Source organism: Podarcis vaucheri, assembly GCF_965113315.1.
Source record: "Podarcis vaucheri genome assembly, chromosome: 13".
NCBI lineage: Eukaryota > Metazoa > Chordata > Lepidosauria > Squamata > Lacertidae > Podarcis > Podarcis vaucheri.
Genome location: NC_138751.1, coordinates 24,026,137 through 24,045,674, shown reverse-complemented (window position 1 = coordinate 24,045,674; position 19,538 = coordinate 24,026,137). Strand labels below are relative to the sequence as shown.

Genomic DNA, 19,538 nt, shown 5'->3' with positions numbered 1-19,538 from the left:
TTTGAGTTTGAAGAGGGAAGATAATGTCATTTATCAAGAGAACCGGAAAACATTTTGTCCAATGGAATATAAGCTATATTACAGTAAAGGAATATGTGCGGTAAGACTTAGGTAATTAATGCTTACTTAATGAGGTTTATTTTTCATATTCAAAAACTTTACAGTGGAAGATCAAATGAACAAGGACAAAGGATGATAATTGGCAGTACTCATGGTATATTATTTAGGCTAAAAACATGGGAAAATCAGCTGGTGGAATCATAGCCTAGCATATTATGGCAAAATGATTATGCAAAAGGATACAGAGCCCTGACTATGCTTATGCCCAGCTCTGAACAATATGAGGATTTCATAACTCCCCTGCACCCCAATCGATGGTGATTGTTTGTCATATTAATGGGCTCTTAATGTCCTTTGTGTAAGAGGCTGGAAACCAGTAATTTTGATAATGATAGGGATATTGATCACTTCCTGAGAGTGCCATTGCCCTTAAAAGTTGCATCATGTATTAGGAAGCTGCTAGAAATATTTTACACCTTTGAAACATACACCTTCCCTGAGCGATAATCACAATTCTAGCAGCACAAACCCTTTTGAGTCCCCAAGCAGACTATGCAGGAGTGGGTCAGGGGCCCATGGCCCATGAGGAAACCACCCAGAGTGGCAAGGTATAAACAACAACAACAACAACATCAATGGCATGTGTGAAGTCTCTTTTAATTGATCTTAGAAAAGACAGCACCATTTCAATAATAACCAGCAGCGTTTTGGGGGCCAAAGCCGCAAAGGAGATAGTATGGAAGCACATTTAGATGGACTTACACATTTCCATGTCAACATTCATTAACATTGCCATTGATCTGGCTGGAAGCAGAATTTGGTGCTGATCCCTTTTACAGGCCTTAGCTAGTTATGTGAGAAAATGTACAAAGAAGAAAAGCTACATTACATGCACAAAGGAAACAAATGAAATACATTTTCAACATGCCCTAAACCAATTGGTATGTCTTATGAATAGTAGCCTCATTTTATTTGAACTCTTGAAGGTCCTGATTCCTTCTATTGCCTTCTATTCTTTCTTGATACCCCAAGATGCATTGCAAATAGTGCCAACAGACCTCTCCTATTTCCTTTGTAAAGGAACCAAAATGCTGTCAGCATAATGCTGATTCTTCCAGGGATCATCAGGATTGTAATTCAACTTTTACCATCCTTAGAAAAACAGACAGAGTTGAATGAAAACTCCCATGATTCCTTATTGAATAAGACACAATCACTATACTGGCAGAGTCTTCACTTTATATATAATATTGGAGGGAGATGGGGAGCCCTTCCCATTCTGATTGCTACATGAATGCCTATTTAGATGGGCATACACATTCCCCTAATAGTGTTTTTCTATGCTGCCATTGGACTTGTTGGAAGCATCATTTTATGCAGACACATATTGAGGACCTTAACTAGTCAGGTGTGAGAAAAGGACAGGAGGGCGGGAAAGATATTTCATACAGTAAGGAAACACATTTCCAGCCAGCTCCAAGTCAATTTAAATGCTTTATTTTCCCAGTAGAAGTCTTCAAATATCTGTAAATAGAACAAAATGTTTTCTGCATTATGTCTATTCAGCCAGGAATGACAGAGATGAGTTGTACCGTCTAGCCCCCATGAACCCTGGAGGAAAACAGCATGGCATCACTATATTGGCAGCATGTTATTTACTTTACATATAGTCATGGAGGAAGGAGGAGAGATCTCATGGACATTTTCCATTCTCATTGGAGCTGCAGCTGTTGCATGCTAACCTATCCTGACCCTTAAGGTCATTTTCCCTCTTAGGGACTAAGCAAGATAACAAGCATAAGAGGTCAAGATGTGCATGAGCATAATTCAGGGGACATAGTGACAGTATAAAACAATAAAATGCATCTTCATTAAAAGATGAAGTTATATTTTTTTCATACTTTTCTTTGCATTATACGTTCTCTACTATTTAACTCAGGCCTCAAAACAATTATGTAGCATTTAGGGAAAAATATGCAACCCAGTAATCCAGCACTAGAGGACAGGATGGAGAAGATCTCCACAGCCACCATGTATTTTCCTTTGGTGCTTAGGTAGGTTGGTACAAATGATAACCACACACTACAAAACACCAACATGCTGAAAGTTATAAATTTGGCCTCATTGAAACTGTCAGGCAATTTCCTGGCTAGGAAAGCCACAATGAAGGTGACAATGGCCAGGAAGCCAAGATAACTAAGGACACAGTAAAACATGGTAGCCGAACCCTCATTACATTCCAGTATGATTTCCCACTTCAATGAGTTCATGTCCACATCTGGGAATGGAGGGTAAATACTTAACCAAATAGTACATATATTAGTTTGAATAAAGGTGCAGGAAAGAACAATCGAATTTGTCAGTCCTTTCCCCACCCATTTTCTTGTTTTAGATCCTGGTTTGGTTGCCATAAATGCCAGAACCACAGTGATAGTCTTTGCCAAAATGGTAGAAAGGGCCACAGTGAACACCATGCCAAAAATGATTTGTCGGAGAAAACAGGCCACCTTTCCAGGCTTGCCAATGAAGAGCAAAGAGCAGAGGAAACAGAGGAGGAGGGAGATGAGGAGGGTGTAAGTGAGAGTCCAATTGTTGGCTTTGACTATGGGAGTGTCCTTGTGTTTCATAAAAGTTTGAAGTATTGTTATTGTGATGAAAGAGAAAGAAATGTTTAAGATAGCCAAGACAATCCCCAATTCATCTTTGTAAGACAGGTAGCTTAGAACTTTGGGAATGCATTGAGTTTGGTCCTTGTTGTGATACTGATCTTCTGGGCAATTGACACAGGCGTCCATGTCTGGGGAAAAAAGGAAGAGCTTTAAGTGGTTGTTGTTGTTGTTGTTGTTGTTAATTTTATTTTTAAAAAGCTCAGATAAATGTAATTCCATGCTTTACAAGCTCCTGGAGAGTTTCTCATTGTGTTTGAGATATGATTGGGTGGGACAAAGGATTGCCATCTCAGTAGCCATATTTAAGCGGCAGAGGGAGGCCTGCTTCGCCCCATCTTCTCCTTTTATTTTTAAGACGCATTTGGTCTGTCATGGTGCTGACAGTTTTTATATTTCCTGTATCTTTAATGAATTGTCTCTTTTTGCTTAGTTGCTTGCTGCTTTTTAAAACCAGTGAGCCCTAGATTATTCAAGAGATAAACATATGGGAGCCACCCTATATACACATGCAAAGGTTGCACATTCTTCAAATGAGTGCATGATAAGTATGTTGCATTATCAACATTCCTTGATATCACTATATGTTATGTCTCCTACCCTTCTGGCCTGAGACCATCCCTTCTGGACATAAAGCACAATCATAGCAGCAAAATTTTTGCCCCTCCTTCTTTTTCCTGCTGTATCCAGGATAGCAGTAGTCATTGCAGACTGAAAGTGGCAGTACCTGTACGAAGGATGTATGAAGGATGATTAGTGTTTCTTGAAACCTCCATATAGTAGGCTGTTGACATTGACTGAGGGCAGAAGAGATGCCAATGAATTTTCCCCAAACTTCAAGCACTTATTTATACCTGCCTCAACCAGAATTCTCTTTCAGCTTGAAATGAAAGACAGACAAGAAATTCAGTTTCTCTGGCTGACATAAGTTTTGCAGGGGCAAAAAATAAGATCTCTCTTAGCCATCCAAGGTATTTTCCAGCCTGGGACAATCTCATCCAGTTGAGTTTTATCAAGTCATGGAAGAGCTCTGCAAAGCTGATCTGCTTGGGCTGCCAGAGATTTCATGATCTGAACGCATTTTAATAGCGTTAAAAGGGGAACACAACCAGGTGTTTTATTTTATTTTATCAACAACCTTATTTAACATAATTTGATCACAAAACAAGTGGCATTGTTGGGGAGAAAGTCTTCTTTAAAGAGAAGAAAAGAAAGGAATGAACACATGTGGTCAAAAATATATCATGAGCGCACTCAAGAAGTAGGATAATGCAGGTGAAATAAACAAGTTTGAGCTATTCACATTTTTCATCTTTACCAAGAAAGGGGGGGTGTTGTAATTTATTCATTTAAAAACTGCTACCCTGCACAATTCATCACATGAAAAGCAGGCTTTTATGTCTAACCTGGTTAAAGCTTTGATGCCAAACAATTTGGTCATCATTAATTGTTAACGTTTTGTCTGGAGGAGCCTGAGGTTCTAGTCTTCCAACTTTTACTCTGGTTATTGAGCCATTGGGGAACACCACCCAGTTTGTAACATCAAAACCTACAATGAGCTCTCCATTTTCATCAAAACACACAGAATCTCCAGCACTGTTATTGAATGTGATGCTCCTTAGAAAGTGATGGACCTAGGTTAAAAAAGAATATGAACAAAGAGACGGCTAAGTCTTGGATGTATTTCAATGGACATCCCATTGAAATATATTTTGGGAGGTTGGGGGCAGGTGGCGACTTTACAATTCTAATGGATATTCATCTACATTTGCCTCCAAGTGAGTGGCTAAAGAAACACTTCGTATCAAATTGTATTGAAAAACAAAGAAGAAAAGAAGAAAACCACCAATGGATTCTTTAAAGGCTGACTTAAGATTTATCTTTACTTCTGAATAATAAACTAGCCCATTATTATTATTTTTTGCTTTTTTTAATTGTTGAGATGAAATTACCTGCCATGGTTGTACATCTTGCACTGCCAGTCTGTCTCCTTTTATCATTCTTATGTGTTTGGAGCTATATTTGTATATTGCGTGTAAAGCATGTGCCACAGCATAGACAGCATTGTAGACATTGTAGCTGTGGCCAGTCATCTTCATTTCAAACAAAACCCCTGAAATGCTGTCCAGCTTTTCCTCCCCAGTGCAGGACTTGTTCTTCTTTTCCTCCAGCCCCTTAGACATTCTTAATGAACAGCTGAATGTCTGTTCCCAGAAGTCCTGGATGAAACCATCTCCTTTGGCCCAGGCAGGTCTTATGATCTGAATGAACCTTTGGAATCCTAATGGCTGATTTGAATGAACTGTCAATGATATGGAACCATGGAAGGTTCTAATATCCCAGATCTTCTGAACAGAGAGTGATGCAAAATCCCAGTGGGATGTAATAACCCACACTTTTCCCAGAGGTGGCCATGCCAAGAAGGGTGTTAGAAACAGCAATGTTCTCACAACCTGAAAGGATGGAGGTTCTCCATATACAAAAAACACATTGGCTTTTCTTTGAATGACCATTGCATAGCTTTGCCACTGCTGTATAAGCAACTCTATCAACTCATCCACATAATTCCATTTTGGTAGTCTTACTATGAAGTCATAACAGATGCCGTTCTGGGAAAGCATTGGTACAACTGTCTGCAAAAACCTATCCCCTCTGTCATCATCCACAGCCAAGAGCCCAATCCATGTCCATTTGAAATGCTGAAGTAACTTCACGACTCCCATTTGCTGGTGGACTTCATTTGGGACCATCTGGTACAAAAATGGGAATTGCATTTTGGATCCTTGTGGTGGTAAAAATGACCCATAAGTGAGCTGAAATAATAATTAAAAAATCAAATGAACCATTTAGAAGAGTGACTAGTGGGGTGCCATAGGGTTCTGTCTTGGGCCCAGTCTTATTCAACATCTTTATCAATGACTTGGATGATGGACTCAAGGGCATCCTGATCAAATTTGCAGATGACACCAAACTGGGAGGGGTGGCTAACACCCCAGAGGACAGGATCACACTTCAAAACGACCTTGACAGATTAGAGAACTGGGCCAAAACAAACAAGATGAATTTTAATAGGGAGAAATGTAAAGTATTGCACTTGGGCAAAAAAAATGAGAGGCACAAATACAAGATGGGTGACACTTGGCTTGAGAGCAGTACATGTGAAAAGGATCTAGGAGTCTTGGTTGACCACAAACTTGACATGAGCCAACAGTGTGACGCGGCAGCTAAAAAAGCCAATGCAATTCTGGGCTGCATCAATAGGAGTATAGCATCTAGATCAAGGGAAGTAATAGTGCCACTGTATTCTGCTCTGGTCAGACCTCACCTGGAGTACTGTGTCCGGTTCTGGGCACCACAATTCAAGAAGGACACTGACAAACTGGAACGTGTCCAGAGGAGGGCAACCAAAATGGTCAAAGGCCTGGAAACGATGCCTTATGAGGAACGGCTAAGGGAGCTGGGCATGTTTAGCCTGGAGAAGAGGAGGTTAAGGGGTGATATGATAGCCATGTTCAAATATATAAAAGGATGTCACATAGAGGAGGGAGAAAGGTTGTTTTCTGCTGCTCCAGAGAAGCGGACATGGAGCAATGGATCCAAACTACAAGAAAGAAGATTCCACCTAAACATTAGGAAGAACTTCCTGACAGTAAGAGCTGTTCGACAGTGGAATTTGCTGCCAAGGAGTGTGGTGGAGTCTCCTACTTTGGAGGTCTTTAAGCAGAGGCTTGACAACCATATGTCAGGAGTGCTCTGATGGTGTTTCCTGCTTGGCAGGGGGTTGGACTCGATGGCCCTTGTGGTCTCTTCCAACTCTATGATTCTATGATTCTAAGATGGATTATGTTGGAATTCTAGAGATTCAAAGGCTTTTGTAGGTCATTTCACCCAGTGTTCCCAGATAATGCAGGAAATCCAGTTTTAGAGCATTTTGAGTACTCTTTGATGAGTACTCTTTGACTAACCTTTTTAAAAACAAGTTATTTACCACTTAATATTGTTTAGCTCATATTTAACCACTCTGTTAACCAAAATATCATGGAAACTTTTTTAAATTGCTAGGCAGAAATCAATATGGTATGCAAAAGTTCTGAAATCTGCATACACATAGCTTACCTGTGGAGTCTTTTGAATTGCTGAAACAATGGCCACATTAGCAGAGATTTCAGATATACTTCCTCCAATGAGAGCTATTAGATTCTTGTTGTTGTGACCTTTGAAATTGGGGACAAATCTATGTTGTGCAGAAAACAGGTTGAGGGTGGCCTTATAGGTCATCCTTGCAGTGTAGTAGCTATTGAGGATGTGGAATCCCAGAGAGATATTTGGCAAGATTTTGGGATTCTCATTGATCTCTTTGACAGCAAATGCTAAGGCCAGGATGTGCTGGTAGTTCTTTGGCACTGAGCTATAAAAAGCATTGCAGCTGTTTAGTAATACAACAGCAACAGAAATAACAACCGCAAAATGATTTTAAACTCTTCATAATTCATCTAAGTCATAATTCATCTAAATGCTTTTAAGATAGCTTAATACAGTGAAGTGGAAAAAAAGGTAAGACATCAAAAATAGGTATTTTCCCAATGAATTGTAAAGCAAAATGTCAGAATGTTTTAGGATTATTCTGGTGCTAAATCAGCTGTTACTTTTAGTTACTAGTGTCACTCCCTCTGCCTACAATCGGTCTGTGGGACCTATGTCTGTCATATCTTGCTCCCATCATCCCTGACATGTAACTAGGATGCTTGTAGTTGATGGGTGTTCAACAACATCCAAAAAGCCACAGGTTCCCCACTCTCCAGCGTTCTCTTCAGTGATGTTCATATTTTTTTCAATTAATACATTCCTACCATTCAGAATCCCTTTAACCACAGATCCAACAAAGGAAGAAATATACAGTAAGGTAAAATCAGTTACACCCTGAATTATACATGTTATTGCCTATTTCTGTGATTCCCACATGACTAAAGGAATCATGTTTGACTCAGGGTACCTCTGAAGTGCACTTCAAATTTCAGCACTTGTCCCATTGTGAGATGGGAACAGGCTGAGAAACTGTAATAGTGAACATTACAGGAGAAATTAAACATGGCAATACTTATAAAATATAATATAGAAAGGAAGAAGATTGGGAATGCATGTGAGAGCTTGCAGATGAAAGGAAATAACGAAAGGAAACAAATTGTGGAAAGAACAGAAATGGTTGTCAAACTACCGTAACTAAACAAGAACATAATCTTCCATATCCTATAGAAATGCAAAAAGGTCCATTCATTTCAAGGGTGCTGGTGGTGGAAAACATTCTAGTCATTTGTGCTTATCAGTATAATATAGAAGACATGTTTAGCTATATCTGTCTGACTGTCTTAGCTATCTTCATAGTTATATGGTTAATGTCTAGATGTATCTGCGACTGAATTTTTAGCAGACTAAAAAGGAAGGCTGATTCTTAAGTCTGGTGTTTCATAACATGTGTTCTCAGCTACTTATGTCTAAACATATTACAGAATGAGAAACAGAGAAACGACTTACATAGGTTCATTGATCAAGATTTGTGCAGGCTGTTCAGTGAAAAGGAGGTCATCATAGAGAAAGATAACTTGAGAAACAATCCCACCAATGATAAGGTCTCCTGGCTGGTAAAATTCATGAGGAATAGGGAGAGGATCATCATATATGCTGCAGTTAATAGAATGTGTCTTGCATACAGAATGACATAACAGTACGAGCAGCAACACAACCACTAGCATGATTCTGATGACAAAATGTCCTTTCCCAACATAGATTGCCATACTTCCCACTATAGCAGTATATGTGGGTATTCCCAACTTTGCTGCAGCCTTTCTTGAATGGCGGATGAGACTGTAGCTACTGTGGTTTTCAGCTTGGTGTGTAACAAAAACTGTGCACTTGTTCTTATTGTTAATAATAACACCTTGTCCATCAGTATCCCTAAACAGTGAATTACCTTTATCTTCTCTCTTTAAAGGTGAGTGAGGACAGTAAGCTTCCCACTCCCCTCTTTTGAAATCCGTATGTATATAGCTCTTCAGCTATAGGTAACAATGGTTTTGGTTTGTTTGCAAAGGAAACCCCCCACCCCAAATATTTTCAATCAATCTTTAAATTATGTAAATTAGAATTTTAAAATCAGTTATGATAAAATAGACAAGATACTGGCCAATAAGAATGCTATGAAGATGTCAAAGAGAACAACAACTACCAGGCTTTTAGAAAACATCTGAAGGCAGCCCTGTTTCGGGAAGCTTTTAATGTTTGATGTATTATAGTATTTTAATATTCTTTTGGAAGCCGCCCAGAGTGGCTGGGGAAGCCCAGCCAGATGGGCGGGGTATAAATAATAAATTATTATTATTATTAAATTATTATTGTACATGGGTGTTCGTGAGTGAATTAGAACCACCCTAATGAGGTCCTAATTTTCATGGTAAGACACTGGAAAGTGCAATGTCAAGTGGAAAGCAGAAAGGATCAAGTAAAATGGATATTCATAGTATGATCTGAGGAATGAAAAAATATGATGGATTCAGGAGGTGGAAGCATATCCTAATATATAAACTGGGAATGTTCAAAGGAAAGAGTGACACAGCTCAGCCTACTCCTAGATTCATTTCGGATGAAGGTTTTATAACCATGCCCCCCATACTGATTGTTGATCATGTTAATGGGCTCCAGATGTCCATAGTGAAAGAGGATGGAAAACTGTAATTTTGGCATAGTTGGGATAATTATCACTTCCCTACTTGTCCTTTGCAGTTGTATGATGCATGACAAAATTGCCAGGAGTCACCCCGCCTTTAAATCATACAACTATTATTTTTCTTTGCGAAATAAAATAGAAAGTGACACAAGGCTGAGTAAGCCCAGGCTACTTCTTTCTAGAGCAAGAGTTAAATTCAACCACACCTCACCCATATTTGATACAGAAGAGAATTAGAGATAGTCTCTCAGGATTTCACTAAGAACAGGCACTGCTGTATACTAATGAAGCTTGGCTGTCACAGAGCCCAGAGTGGCCTAGACCCTCTAACTACAGTCAGTATCATCATCATCATCATCAACAACAACATCAAAACCAAGAAAGAGGTTCTTCTTCCTGTGCTACGCCTGGGAAGCAGATGGACCCTCTTACAATGATTAACAATGCACTGTCCAGAGTAACAATAAATACACATTACCACACTATTGGGAATAAGATGAAAGCCCAGATTTAAATTCAGTCATAGCCTGGGGAAGTTGAAGCTTTATGATAGGTGCATCTCTTTCTGCAGATCATGTCCCATTGTTTAATTCACAATACTTTGTTATTATAAATGATTTGCAGATGATATAATTGCAACATATGCTAACATGTTTATTTTCGCTTTTGTTGTGTTGTAGTTATGCATTTTTCATATTCTAAGTCGCCTTGAGCATGGTTCGAACTGTGGAAAGGTGGCATACAAATATATATATATATATATTTGTATGTAGGTATGTAACAAAATTACTCAAAAGGGGGGTGGATGGGGACCCAGATGCCATCCAAGGGGCCGCCTTAGCCTCCTAAGCACTGCCTACTTGACCTCCTGGTATCACTCAGTTCACCTCCTAGGTGCCCCACCAGGTCTACGTTCCACCAGCCTCCACTAATACAAATCAGTTTCACATACGTTTCACAAATGGGGTCAGCCTCAGAGACATTTTCATTTTGAAAGTAACTCATCCAACTAATTGACTTCAATTAATAATACAGCACATGTGTAGTAAATGACTTTACTGTGACTGTGACTTTATTGTTTATAACTGATGTTTGTGAAACCAGGGATTTATGTATTTAGGATAAACTTAAATTTTTATGGTTTTGTGGCTGGATGCATGGTTGGTTTAAGAAGAGGAAGCCTGTGTAACAGAAGGCAGGTCTGGCCTCTGTCACTGCCCTCAGGATTTGAGATACCTTTCATTCCCAATTTATTCCCATCATGAATTGAGCTATATAAGGATGAGGAAAAACATTACAAGACGAATCAGCTGTGGGTCCTGTTTCAATCTCTCTGGAACGGCATATGTAGATAATTTGTGCACAGAATCAAGATGGGGTCACTATAGGTAATCTGAGCTCAATGATTTGTCTGCATAGGCAAGTATTCCTGCTCTAATATTTCTATTTTTTTCTTTTTATAAAATATTTATTAAAATTTTCAAAATATTACAAAGAGAGAAAACAGAGAAAATAGCAACGAAAGAAAATACAAAGAATCCCCTTCCCACCATGTAAAAAAAGAAAGAAGAAAATTCCAAATAAAAAAACAAAAAGGTGACAAAATTGCAAAAATCCCAAACTTTTAGAAAAAACAACATTTAAAAACAAGTTCATTATTTTCAGACCCTTAACTGTCATCACCTTCTTTCTTAGACCTCCTCCTCCTCCCTTCCTTTGTATCCTAGTTGTTAATTATCCCAGCAAATCCTTTCCTTCGCATGTTTCATAAAATTCTATCATTACCCTAGACTATTTTAATCCTATCTTTCTATAATTAAATAAACCTTAAAAATTTAAAACTTAAGTCTTAACCTTGCCCTCTTCTTATAATCATAATATTCTTTCATAATTCTTTGAACATCTTTACTAAAGCCAGGTGATTTCTTCCAACATTTTTCTATCATTCATCAACTTTATAAAACATTCTAATAATGATAAAGAAAAAAAGAGAAAGATATAAACAAGTCCAATCTTTATCCAACACCCCTTCCTCCTGGTTCCGGGATTTGTCAGTCCTTATTCCCATCAGTCTAGCCCGGTAACCTTATGTCCGAGGCCCTCAAGTCACTTCCATGGCCCTTCCGTGGCTCTTCTTCATATTTGTAGTTGTAATTTCCCTTATCTCCTGCTCGTGGTAACTCCAGCTTAACAATATCTCTTGCTCGTGGTAGCTCCAACTTAACAATGTTTTTAACTCTTCTCGACAGATCAGACCCTTTTCATCGCTGCACTCCATGTGGAAATTAAAAGCATATTTCAAGGGCCCTCCAAAGTTGAGAGCCCCGACAGTCCCAAGCATTTCGCGGCCCATTACCATATTTGAAGAGTCCAGACATCCCAAAATAGGGGGGTCAATCCAGCCCCCCATCTCCAAACCACACCAAACTTTTCCTTTCCAAATCTGGCTTTTTCCAAATTCATTTGTCCAATCCAAAAGATCATACTCCTGTTGGGTCTGTTCTGTCAAAACACACTCCTGATTAAATGCCACAAACTCCTGTTCTGTCAAAACACACTCCTTGTTTGAATCCTGAGTATGCTCCACATATTTTCCCGCTGTCTGGTCAAAACATTCCACTGCCTGTTTAAGATTTCTAGTCGAAATGACCATCCAATTCACCTTTTCATATAATTCTTCCAGTAGAGCATTTGTTTTGTAGAAAGCACACACCAAGGCTTCTGGATACATTGTTCTACAAGGTCAAATACTTTCCCACGATTATTCTGTAACAGCTGTCAGTTAGTTACAGTTTCACAAGCTCCCCCTAGGGGGAAGACTTCTGTTTATTCTTGCTACGGAGTTTCCTTTTTTTTTTTTTGATGCTTTAGATACTTTGTCCATATATATTCCTTTAAAATGCGAAAGGGAACAGTGGAATCGCAAAGTTTCTCTTCTTTTAGCTATCTGTCAAAAAGCAATTGTCTTAGTAAACTTCCACGTCAGTTCTGACACCCCGCTCCAAGATCAGGACGGAGGAGAGTTACTTCCCTTTAAAATCACTTCAAACAGTCCAAAAAAAAAAAGGTTCATAATTTAAAATGTTGAAATCCAATCTTTTAAAGACGATTTTCTGAGCTCTAGTATAAATTGCCTTTGCTTTTTTCTGTTTACAAAAGAACGGAAGGATGACTTCCTGTTTAGCCCTTCCCGCTTCGTACCCAATTCGATAGATTTTTTTTTAATAGTCCGATTCTGTCCTTCTCATAAAATCTTTGTTTAATATCCAATTGTTCAAATTCTAAGTACTCACGGGTGCTTATTTTTAGAGTCCAAATTGTCCCAGGAAAAAAGGCAGCGCTCTCCGGCGACAGCTGTGCGGCTTCGCTCCACGGAAATAGCGACTGACTCACAGCACCGCGCCACTTCCCCCTCCTCACTTCGGAGCCCGTTGGTGGGTTCCTTAGCGGATTGGGGGGCCGCTAAAGGTGCCCTCTAATATTTCTAAATTAAAAGGTTCTACATGCAGAATGAAAAGCAGTGCCAAGGGAAAGGGGACTGACACAGTGGACCTGTGCCATTTTGAGAGGAACTGATTGATTGAGGCAAGCCTGTTCTGGCTTGCATTTCTCACCTTCAGGATAGGGAAGCAGAAAATGACAGCAGAATCAAAAAGGGCAACCTATAAGAGTGGGCTGTGCCTGGTACAAGCCTACCAACAAGAACAGAGATTTTTGCCTCAGCAAGTACACATACTCAAATTCTCACAAGATCTGTAGCATCAGCATTTCCATATATGCACAATGAAGAGGTGGACGTATTCTTTCATTTTGCTTTTCTTATTAGCTGCTCCTTGTTGTTCAGCTCTGGCCTCAGCATAATGATGTAGCACTTAGGAGCAAAGATACAAACCAGTAAGCCAGCACTGGAGCATAAGATGGAGAAGATCTCCACAGCCACCATGTATTTTCCTTTGGTACTTAGGTAAGTCGGAACAAATGATAACCAAACACTGCAAAAGACCAACATGCTGAAGGTGATGAACTTTGCTTCATTGAAACTATCTGGCAACCGCCTGGCTAGGAAAGCCACAAAGAAACTGACAATGGCCAGTGAGCTCATATAGCCCAAGACACAGTAAAACATGGTAACTGAACCCTCATTACATTCCCATACAATTTTGCCATTTATTGAGTGCATGTCCCTATCTGGGAATGGAGGGGAAGTACTTAACCAAAGAGTACAAATGCCTGTTTGAAAGGAGGAGCAAGAAAGGACAATAGAATTTGCCATTCCTTTCCCCACCCATCTTCTCATCCTGGATCCTGGTTTCGTCGCCATGAATGCTAGAACCACTGTTATGGTTTTGGCCAAAATGCTGGAAAGGGCCACAGAGAAGATGATGCCAAAGGCTGATTGTCGGAGAAGACAGATGACCTTTCCAGGTTGTCCAATGAAGAGGAAGGAGCAGAGGAAGCAAAGCAGGAGGGAGATGAGGAGGGTGTAGGTGAGGGTCCGGTTGTTGGCTTTGACTATGGGAGTGTCCTTGTGCTTCACAAAAGTTCCAAATACTAAAGTAGTGATTAAAGAGAAAGAAATGGCAAAGATCGATAAAATGAACCCCAAAGTTTCTTTGTAAGAGAGGTAGCTTGGCACCCTATGGAGACACCGAGTTTGGACCTTGTTTGCATACTTATCATCAGGACAATTCACACAAGCATCCATATCTGAAAAAGAGGAAGAACTATTTAAATATTTCAATATATTGACAAACATCCATCAAATGGAATCTGTAGTAGCAGCCAATGAAAGAGTCTCTTTTCCACATTCTTGACGTTTTTTAACTTGAGCTGGTGGATTGCAGTGATTGAGTGATTTTCTGTAGACTAGGAAATCTCTCATTAAATAATAGTTTGTGCTTTCTACATAGATAGTAATTTTATTATATGAAATGTGGTGAATATTATTATATTGCAAGCTGTTTCTGTTTGATTTTTGAAGAACTTTCGTTTGAATGTACATAAAGCAGCTCCAAGCATACTTGCATGACATGGATTATTTAGATAAATTACAGTCCTTGGTTCAGGCCTGTCTTAAAACACTTATTTTTGTTAAATAAAATAAATAAAAATAGCACTGCCATCTTGTTGAAGCTGCAGAAGTCCATATTTCAATAGTTATTGGAATGTAGACCACTTGCAAGTCCCATTAGCCTTAAACACTCAAAAAGAAAACTCTGGACTCTTCTTGCCACATTCGCCTAGAGATACAGCTCTTGCCTACTGCAAAATTCTCTTTGCAAAATGGAAATCATTACACTGGCTTTAAACTTCAATGCATACAAACATTACATTTCATGCATATCAATCTTATGTCTTCAACATTATGTCCCCTACCCTTCTTGTCAGAGATCATCCCTTCTGGACACGGAGCGCAATCATAGCAGCAAAATTTCTCTCCCTCCTTTTTTTTCCTGCTGAAGCCTGGGTAGCAGTTGTCATTGCACACAGAAAGAGGCAGCACCTTCATGAAATCATAAAAGAGAGACTAGCCATGAGAAAATAAGAGCATGTTTTGACAAGAAAGATGCTGTGAAATTTCTCCTAAACCAAGGCAAGATCTGCCAGGAAGTGGAGCATAGGAAGAATCAGATCTTGGGCTCAGGTGGTGTTATGACCCCAATACCTGCTCAGTCACATATACAAGTAACTTTCTCAGCCAAGGTTCAGTGAGCTGCAGCTGACAGAGCCAATCCATATGTAAGTCCCTCCAAAGGAGCATTTTGGGAGGTGTAGTGGGGGGCAAGACTAGATAGGCAGAACTTAGGCTGGATCTTAAGTTCATTCATTTTAGTCATATGACCTGGCAATCAGCACAGAACACTATTTTAAAGTCTTCTTTCCCCTTTGCTGGGCTTAGAGCAGACCCTCCAAGTGTCCCTATTTTCCAGGACACCCCTGATTTAGAGAAGCCATCCCGGTTTCTGATTTGATCCCAGAATGTCCTGCTTTTCATAAGAATGTCCCTATTTTCATTGGAGAAATGTTGGAGGGTATGACCCCCAAGCCGTCTAAAGGCAATCCTGTATAGGGAAGTTTTCTTAATGTTTAATGTTTTCTTATTATTTTATATATGTTGAAAGCTGCTCAGAGTGGCTGGGGCAACCCAGTAAGATGTGTGGGGTATAAACAGTAAAATTATGGAATGGGACGTCCCTATTTTCATTGGATAAATGTTGGAGGGTATGCACAGAGCAGCAGCAGCAGACCTGCTTTAAATCAGGACTTGAATCTGGGATATTTAAAATACAGTTTAAAATACACCAGTGTGCTTTATGCCAGCTTCTTTTATATGCAATTGCTCCCTAAGTTGATATGCGACCTTCAGGAATCTTTAAAGCTTGCCAGAAGGTTTTCTTTGTTTTACTTATATATTTCTGTATTTGCCAATCCCCACCAGCACTCTTGGCTGCTCTATTTTAGGCCACCTATAGTTTCTACACTGTCTTTAAATATAGTCCTCCTGCAAATAATCCATTGCAGTGATACAAGTAGGATGTTACCAGAACATAAACAAGTGTTGCAAGGCTATCTCTGTCCAAACAGGGTTATAGTTAGTGTAATAAAAGATGGGCTGTGCCACTGTGTGCACCTATGCCTGAAGTGAAAAGGTGGGATCAAAGAACACCCCCAAATTATGAATGTGCTCTTCTAGGAGGCGTGCAACCCTGTCCCTCCTAACTGGGTAGACAAACTACATATAAATTGTATTCCATCTTCCCTGGTTGAAGTTCCATTTTATTAGTCCTCATTAATTTGATGGGTCTTCCATGAGGAGCATAGAATACATGACAAAACTGAGCTCAGGAGAACCCCTATAGGATTACTGCCATGGAACAATGCCCCTTTTGGCACCCACCCTTTGGAATATCTTTTGCCTATTTAAGATGTTATTTTTTTCAACATGCCTTATAAGTGGAAATATTTAGCCCAGCCTATATATTTCTTTGTATTGAATTTGACATTAGTTTTACATACAAAACTGTTACTAATTGTTTGTACACATGAAAGTCTCTTTTTTTATTTAGACATTTTTTACAGTCTTTTTAATGTATGAAACTGTATAAACATTTTTTTTTGCTGATGTTCATGTTATTCATGTTATTGCTTTGATTTAATCATTTTATTGCTTTGATTTAACAAATAATTAAGGCAAGGATCCACAATGATATCCTACCTGATTAAATACTTGATGCCAGACAATTTGGCCATCATTAATGGTTAACTGTTTGCCTGGAGGAGCCTGAGGTTCCAACCTTCCAATTTTGACTCTAACCACCGAGCCATTGGGGAACATTACCCAGTTTGTAATATCAAATCCTGTAACCAATTCTCCATTTTTATTGAAGCTTACAGTATCCCCAGCACTGTTATTGAATGAAATACCTTTAAGAAACTGATGGAACTAGATAGGAAGAAAATGCAAACAGACAGAAGACTCTGAATGAGATTCATGAAACCATGTCTTAACGAACCACTGGATTATTCTTTTTGAACAGTATATGTGGTAACTTCATATATCAAGATAAAATTTCCTTGTATTTCTCCACAAGGCACATTGTGGGTGACCAATTATGTACAGCAGCAACAACAGTAATAATTATATTAAGACAACATTTTGTAATGTGGCTGGAACTACTTATCCAAATTGATTTCCAAACTCCCAGAATGTAGTTGAATTAGTTTAGGAAGCTGTAGAGTTCTACTTCTGCATCATAAGCTAGTCTCTTATTTTCTTTTTTAAAAATACATTGCATTATAATTACCTGCCATGGTTGCACATTCTGAAATGTCAGTTTCTGCCCTTCCAATCTTCTATGCTTGGATCTGAATTTATTTATGGCATGCAAAGTATGTGCCACAACATAGACAGCATTGTAGACATTGTAGCTATGGCCAGTCATCTTCATTTCAAACAAAACCCCTGAAATGCTGTCCAGCTTCTCCTCCCCAGTGCAGGTTTTGTTCTCCTTTAATGAGCAGCCAAATGCCTGTTCCCAGAAGTCCTGAATAAAGCCATCTCCTTTGGCCCAGGCAGGTCTTACCATCTGAATGAACCTTTGGAATCCTAATGGCTGATTTGAATGAACTGTCAATGATATGGAGCCATGGAATGACTGTATATCCCAAATCTTTTGAAAAGAAATAGATGCAAAATCCCAGTGGGATGTAATAACCCACACTTTACCCAGAGATGGAAAAGACAAGAAAGGTGCTAGAAACAGCAATGTTCTCAACATTTGAAAGGATGGAGGTTCTCCATATACAAAAAACACATTGGCTTTTCTCTGAATGACCATTTCATAGTTTTTCCACTGCTGTATAAGCAAATCTACTAGCTCATCCACATAATTCCATTTTGGTATTCTTACTATAAAGGCGTAACAGATGCTATTCTGGGAAAGGATTGGCACCATAGTCTGTAAAAACCTGTCCCCTTTGTCATCATCCACAGCAAAGAGTCCAATCCATGTCCATCTGAAATGCTGAAATAACTGCACAACACCTATGTTTTGTTGGGCTTCATTTGGGACCATCTGGTACAAAAAAGAGAATAGCAGTTTTTCATCCTGGACTGGTAAGAATGATCCATAAGTGAGCTAAAATAAAACATTCCAAGTTACAAGAGTGCTTTATCATTCATTCATAGAATTGCACTAGCTCCTACAGCTCATTAAAATCCCTGTATTATGCAGAGCTTTCCACAATTAAACCATACCCAGGACCTGCCTGAATAATCTCTGCAACAGTCCTCTAGCAAGATGGAACCCACCTACCTCCTGTCAATTGGTTGACTGTCTTACTAGATATTTTTCCTCATGTTGAATCAAAATCTATATTTATCTTCTGCATTTGTAGAAAAAAAAGCTTTTACCTCTTCTATGGCTTGGCAATTCAAGTATCTGAACCTTTTTATATTGGCTCCCCTTAACTCTCTTCTCTTCAAGCCAAATATACCCAATTCCTTCAACATTTTTCAAAGAATGTTGTTCCATTTCCCTGATCATTTTCACAGTCCACTACTGAATCTGTTCCAATTTGTCTACATATCCCTCTTACAGTGTTGTACCAAGAATTGCAAATGTTCTGACTAGTAGAAATAAAGTAAAACCAACACTGCTTGTGATTTGGAAATTATAATTCTACTAAATTTTAATCTAGTAAGATAATTTTGAATTTCATTCCTGCCTCCTGAGGTATCAGCTACCCTTCCCAGTGTTCCATCATCTAAAAATTTGATGTGTTCCCTTTCCCCTGCCATCTACATCACTGAGATTTATAAGCTTATCAGGCCCACAACAGATCCCTGTGCCACTCTCCTTGAAACTTGTTTAATGTGGAACTCTTGGTAAGTACTTTTAGAGTACTGTTTTCCACTGAGATGTGAATTTATCAGATTATATTATATTTGAGCTCTGATTTAATCAATTTGCTAACCCAAATGCAACAAGAGATGTGGTAATAAAATATAATAATAAAATAAAATAAAATGGTATGCCAACGTTGTGAAATCTTCACATCCCTATGCACATAGCCCACCTGTGGAATCTTCAGGCTTCCTGAAACAATGGCTATATTGGCAGAGATTTCAGAAATACATCCTCCAATGACAGCTTTCAGATTATTCTGTTTATGACACTTGAAGTTGGGGGCAAAACTATGTTGTGAAGAAAGTAGGCTCAGAGTGGCCTTATAAGTCATTCTTGCAGTGTAGTAGCTATTGAGGATGTGGAATCCCAGAGAAACATTTGATAAAATTGTAGGAGTTTCATTGATCTCTTTGACAGCAAATGCTAAGGCCAGGATGTGCTGGTAGTTTTTAGGCACTGAGCTGCAGAAAGAGTTACAGTAGTTTCATCATGCAAAAACAAACACATTTGTGGTCTTCTTCTTTATCACTCATCTATGTTCTTTCAAGACCATAACAGAGTGAAATTGTTGCAGGGTCTACTGGGAGGGGCACATCATAAGCATCTTGCTTCAATTGTTATTGCAGCTAAACTTTACTCAGAGTATACCCATTGAAATTACTGGTCCTAAGTTAGTCGTGT

The 19,538-nt window shown here is 39.0% G+C and overlaps 2 protein-coding genes across 2 annotated transcripts; both read right to left on the bottom strand.

Annotated features, from left to right (window-relative positions):
- Positions 1-1,955: 1,955 nt before the first annotated feature.
- Positions 1,956-8,518, bottom strand: LOC309516536 (vomeronasal type-2 receptor 26-like; the record flags this gene model as incomplete). The annotated part of the gene is made up of 6 exons (XM_082195297.1): positions 1,956-2,857; positions 3,327-3,453; positions 4,133-4,360; positions 4,679-5,539; positions 6,843-6,960; positions 8,259-8,518. The coding sequence occupies 6 exons, from the start codon at positions 8,516-8,518 to the stop codon at positions 1,956-1,958; spliced, it is 2,496 nt and encodes an 831-aa protein (XP_082051423.1).
- A 4,734-nt stretch (positions 8,519-13,252) lies between these two features.
- On the bottom strand, positions 13,253-19,234 carry LOC309516462 (vomeronasal type-2 receptor 26-like; the record flags this gene model as incomplete). Its single annotated transcript, XM_082195229.1, has 5 exons — positions 19,027-19,234; positions 17,253-18,086; positions 16,664-16,891; positions 14,824-14,950; positions 13,253-14,154 (listed from the first exon to the last, which is right to left on the bottom strand). The coding sequence occupies exons 1-5, from the start codon at positions 19,186-19,188 to the stop codon at positions 13,253-13,255; spliced, it is 2,253 nt and encodes a 750-aa protein (XP_082051355.1). The 5' UTR covers positions 19,189-19,234.
- Positions 19,235-19,538: the final 304 nt, after the last annotated feature.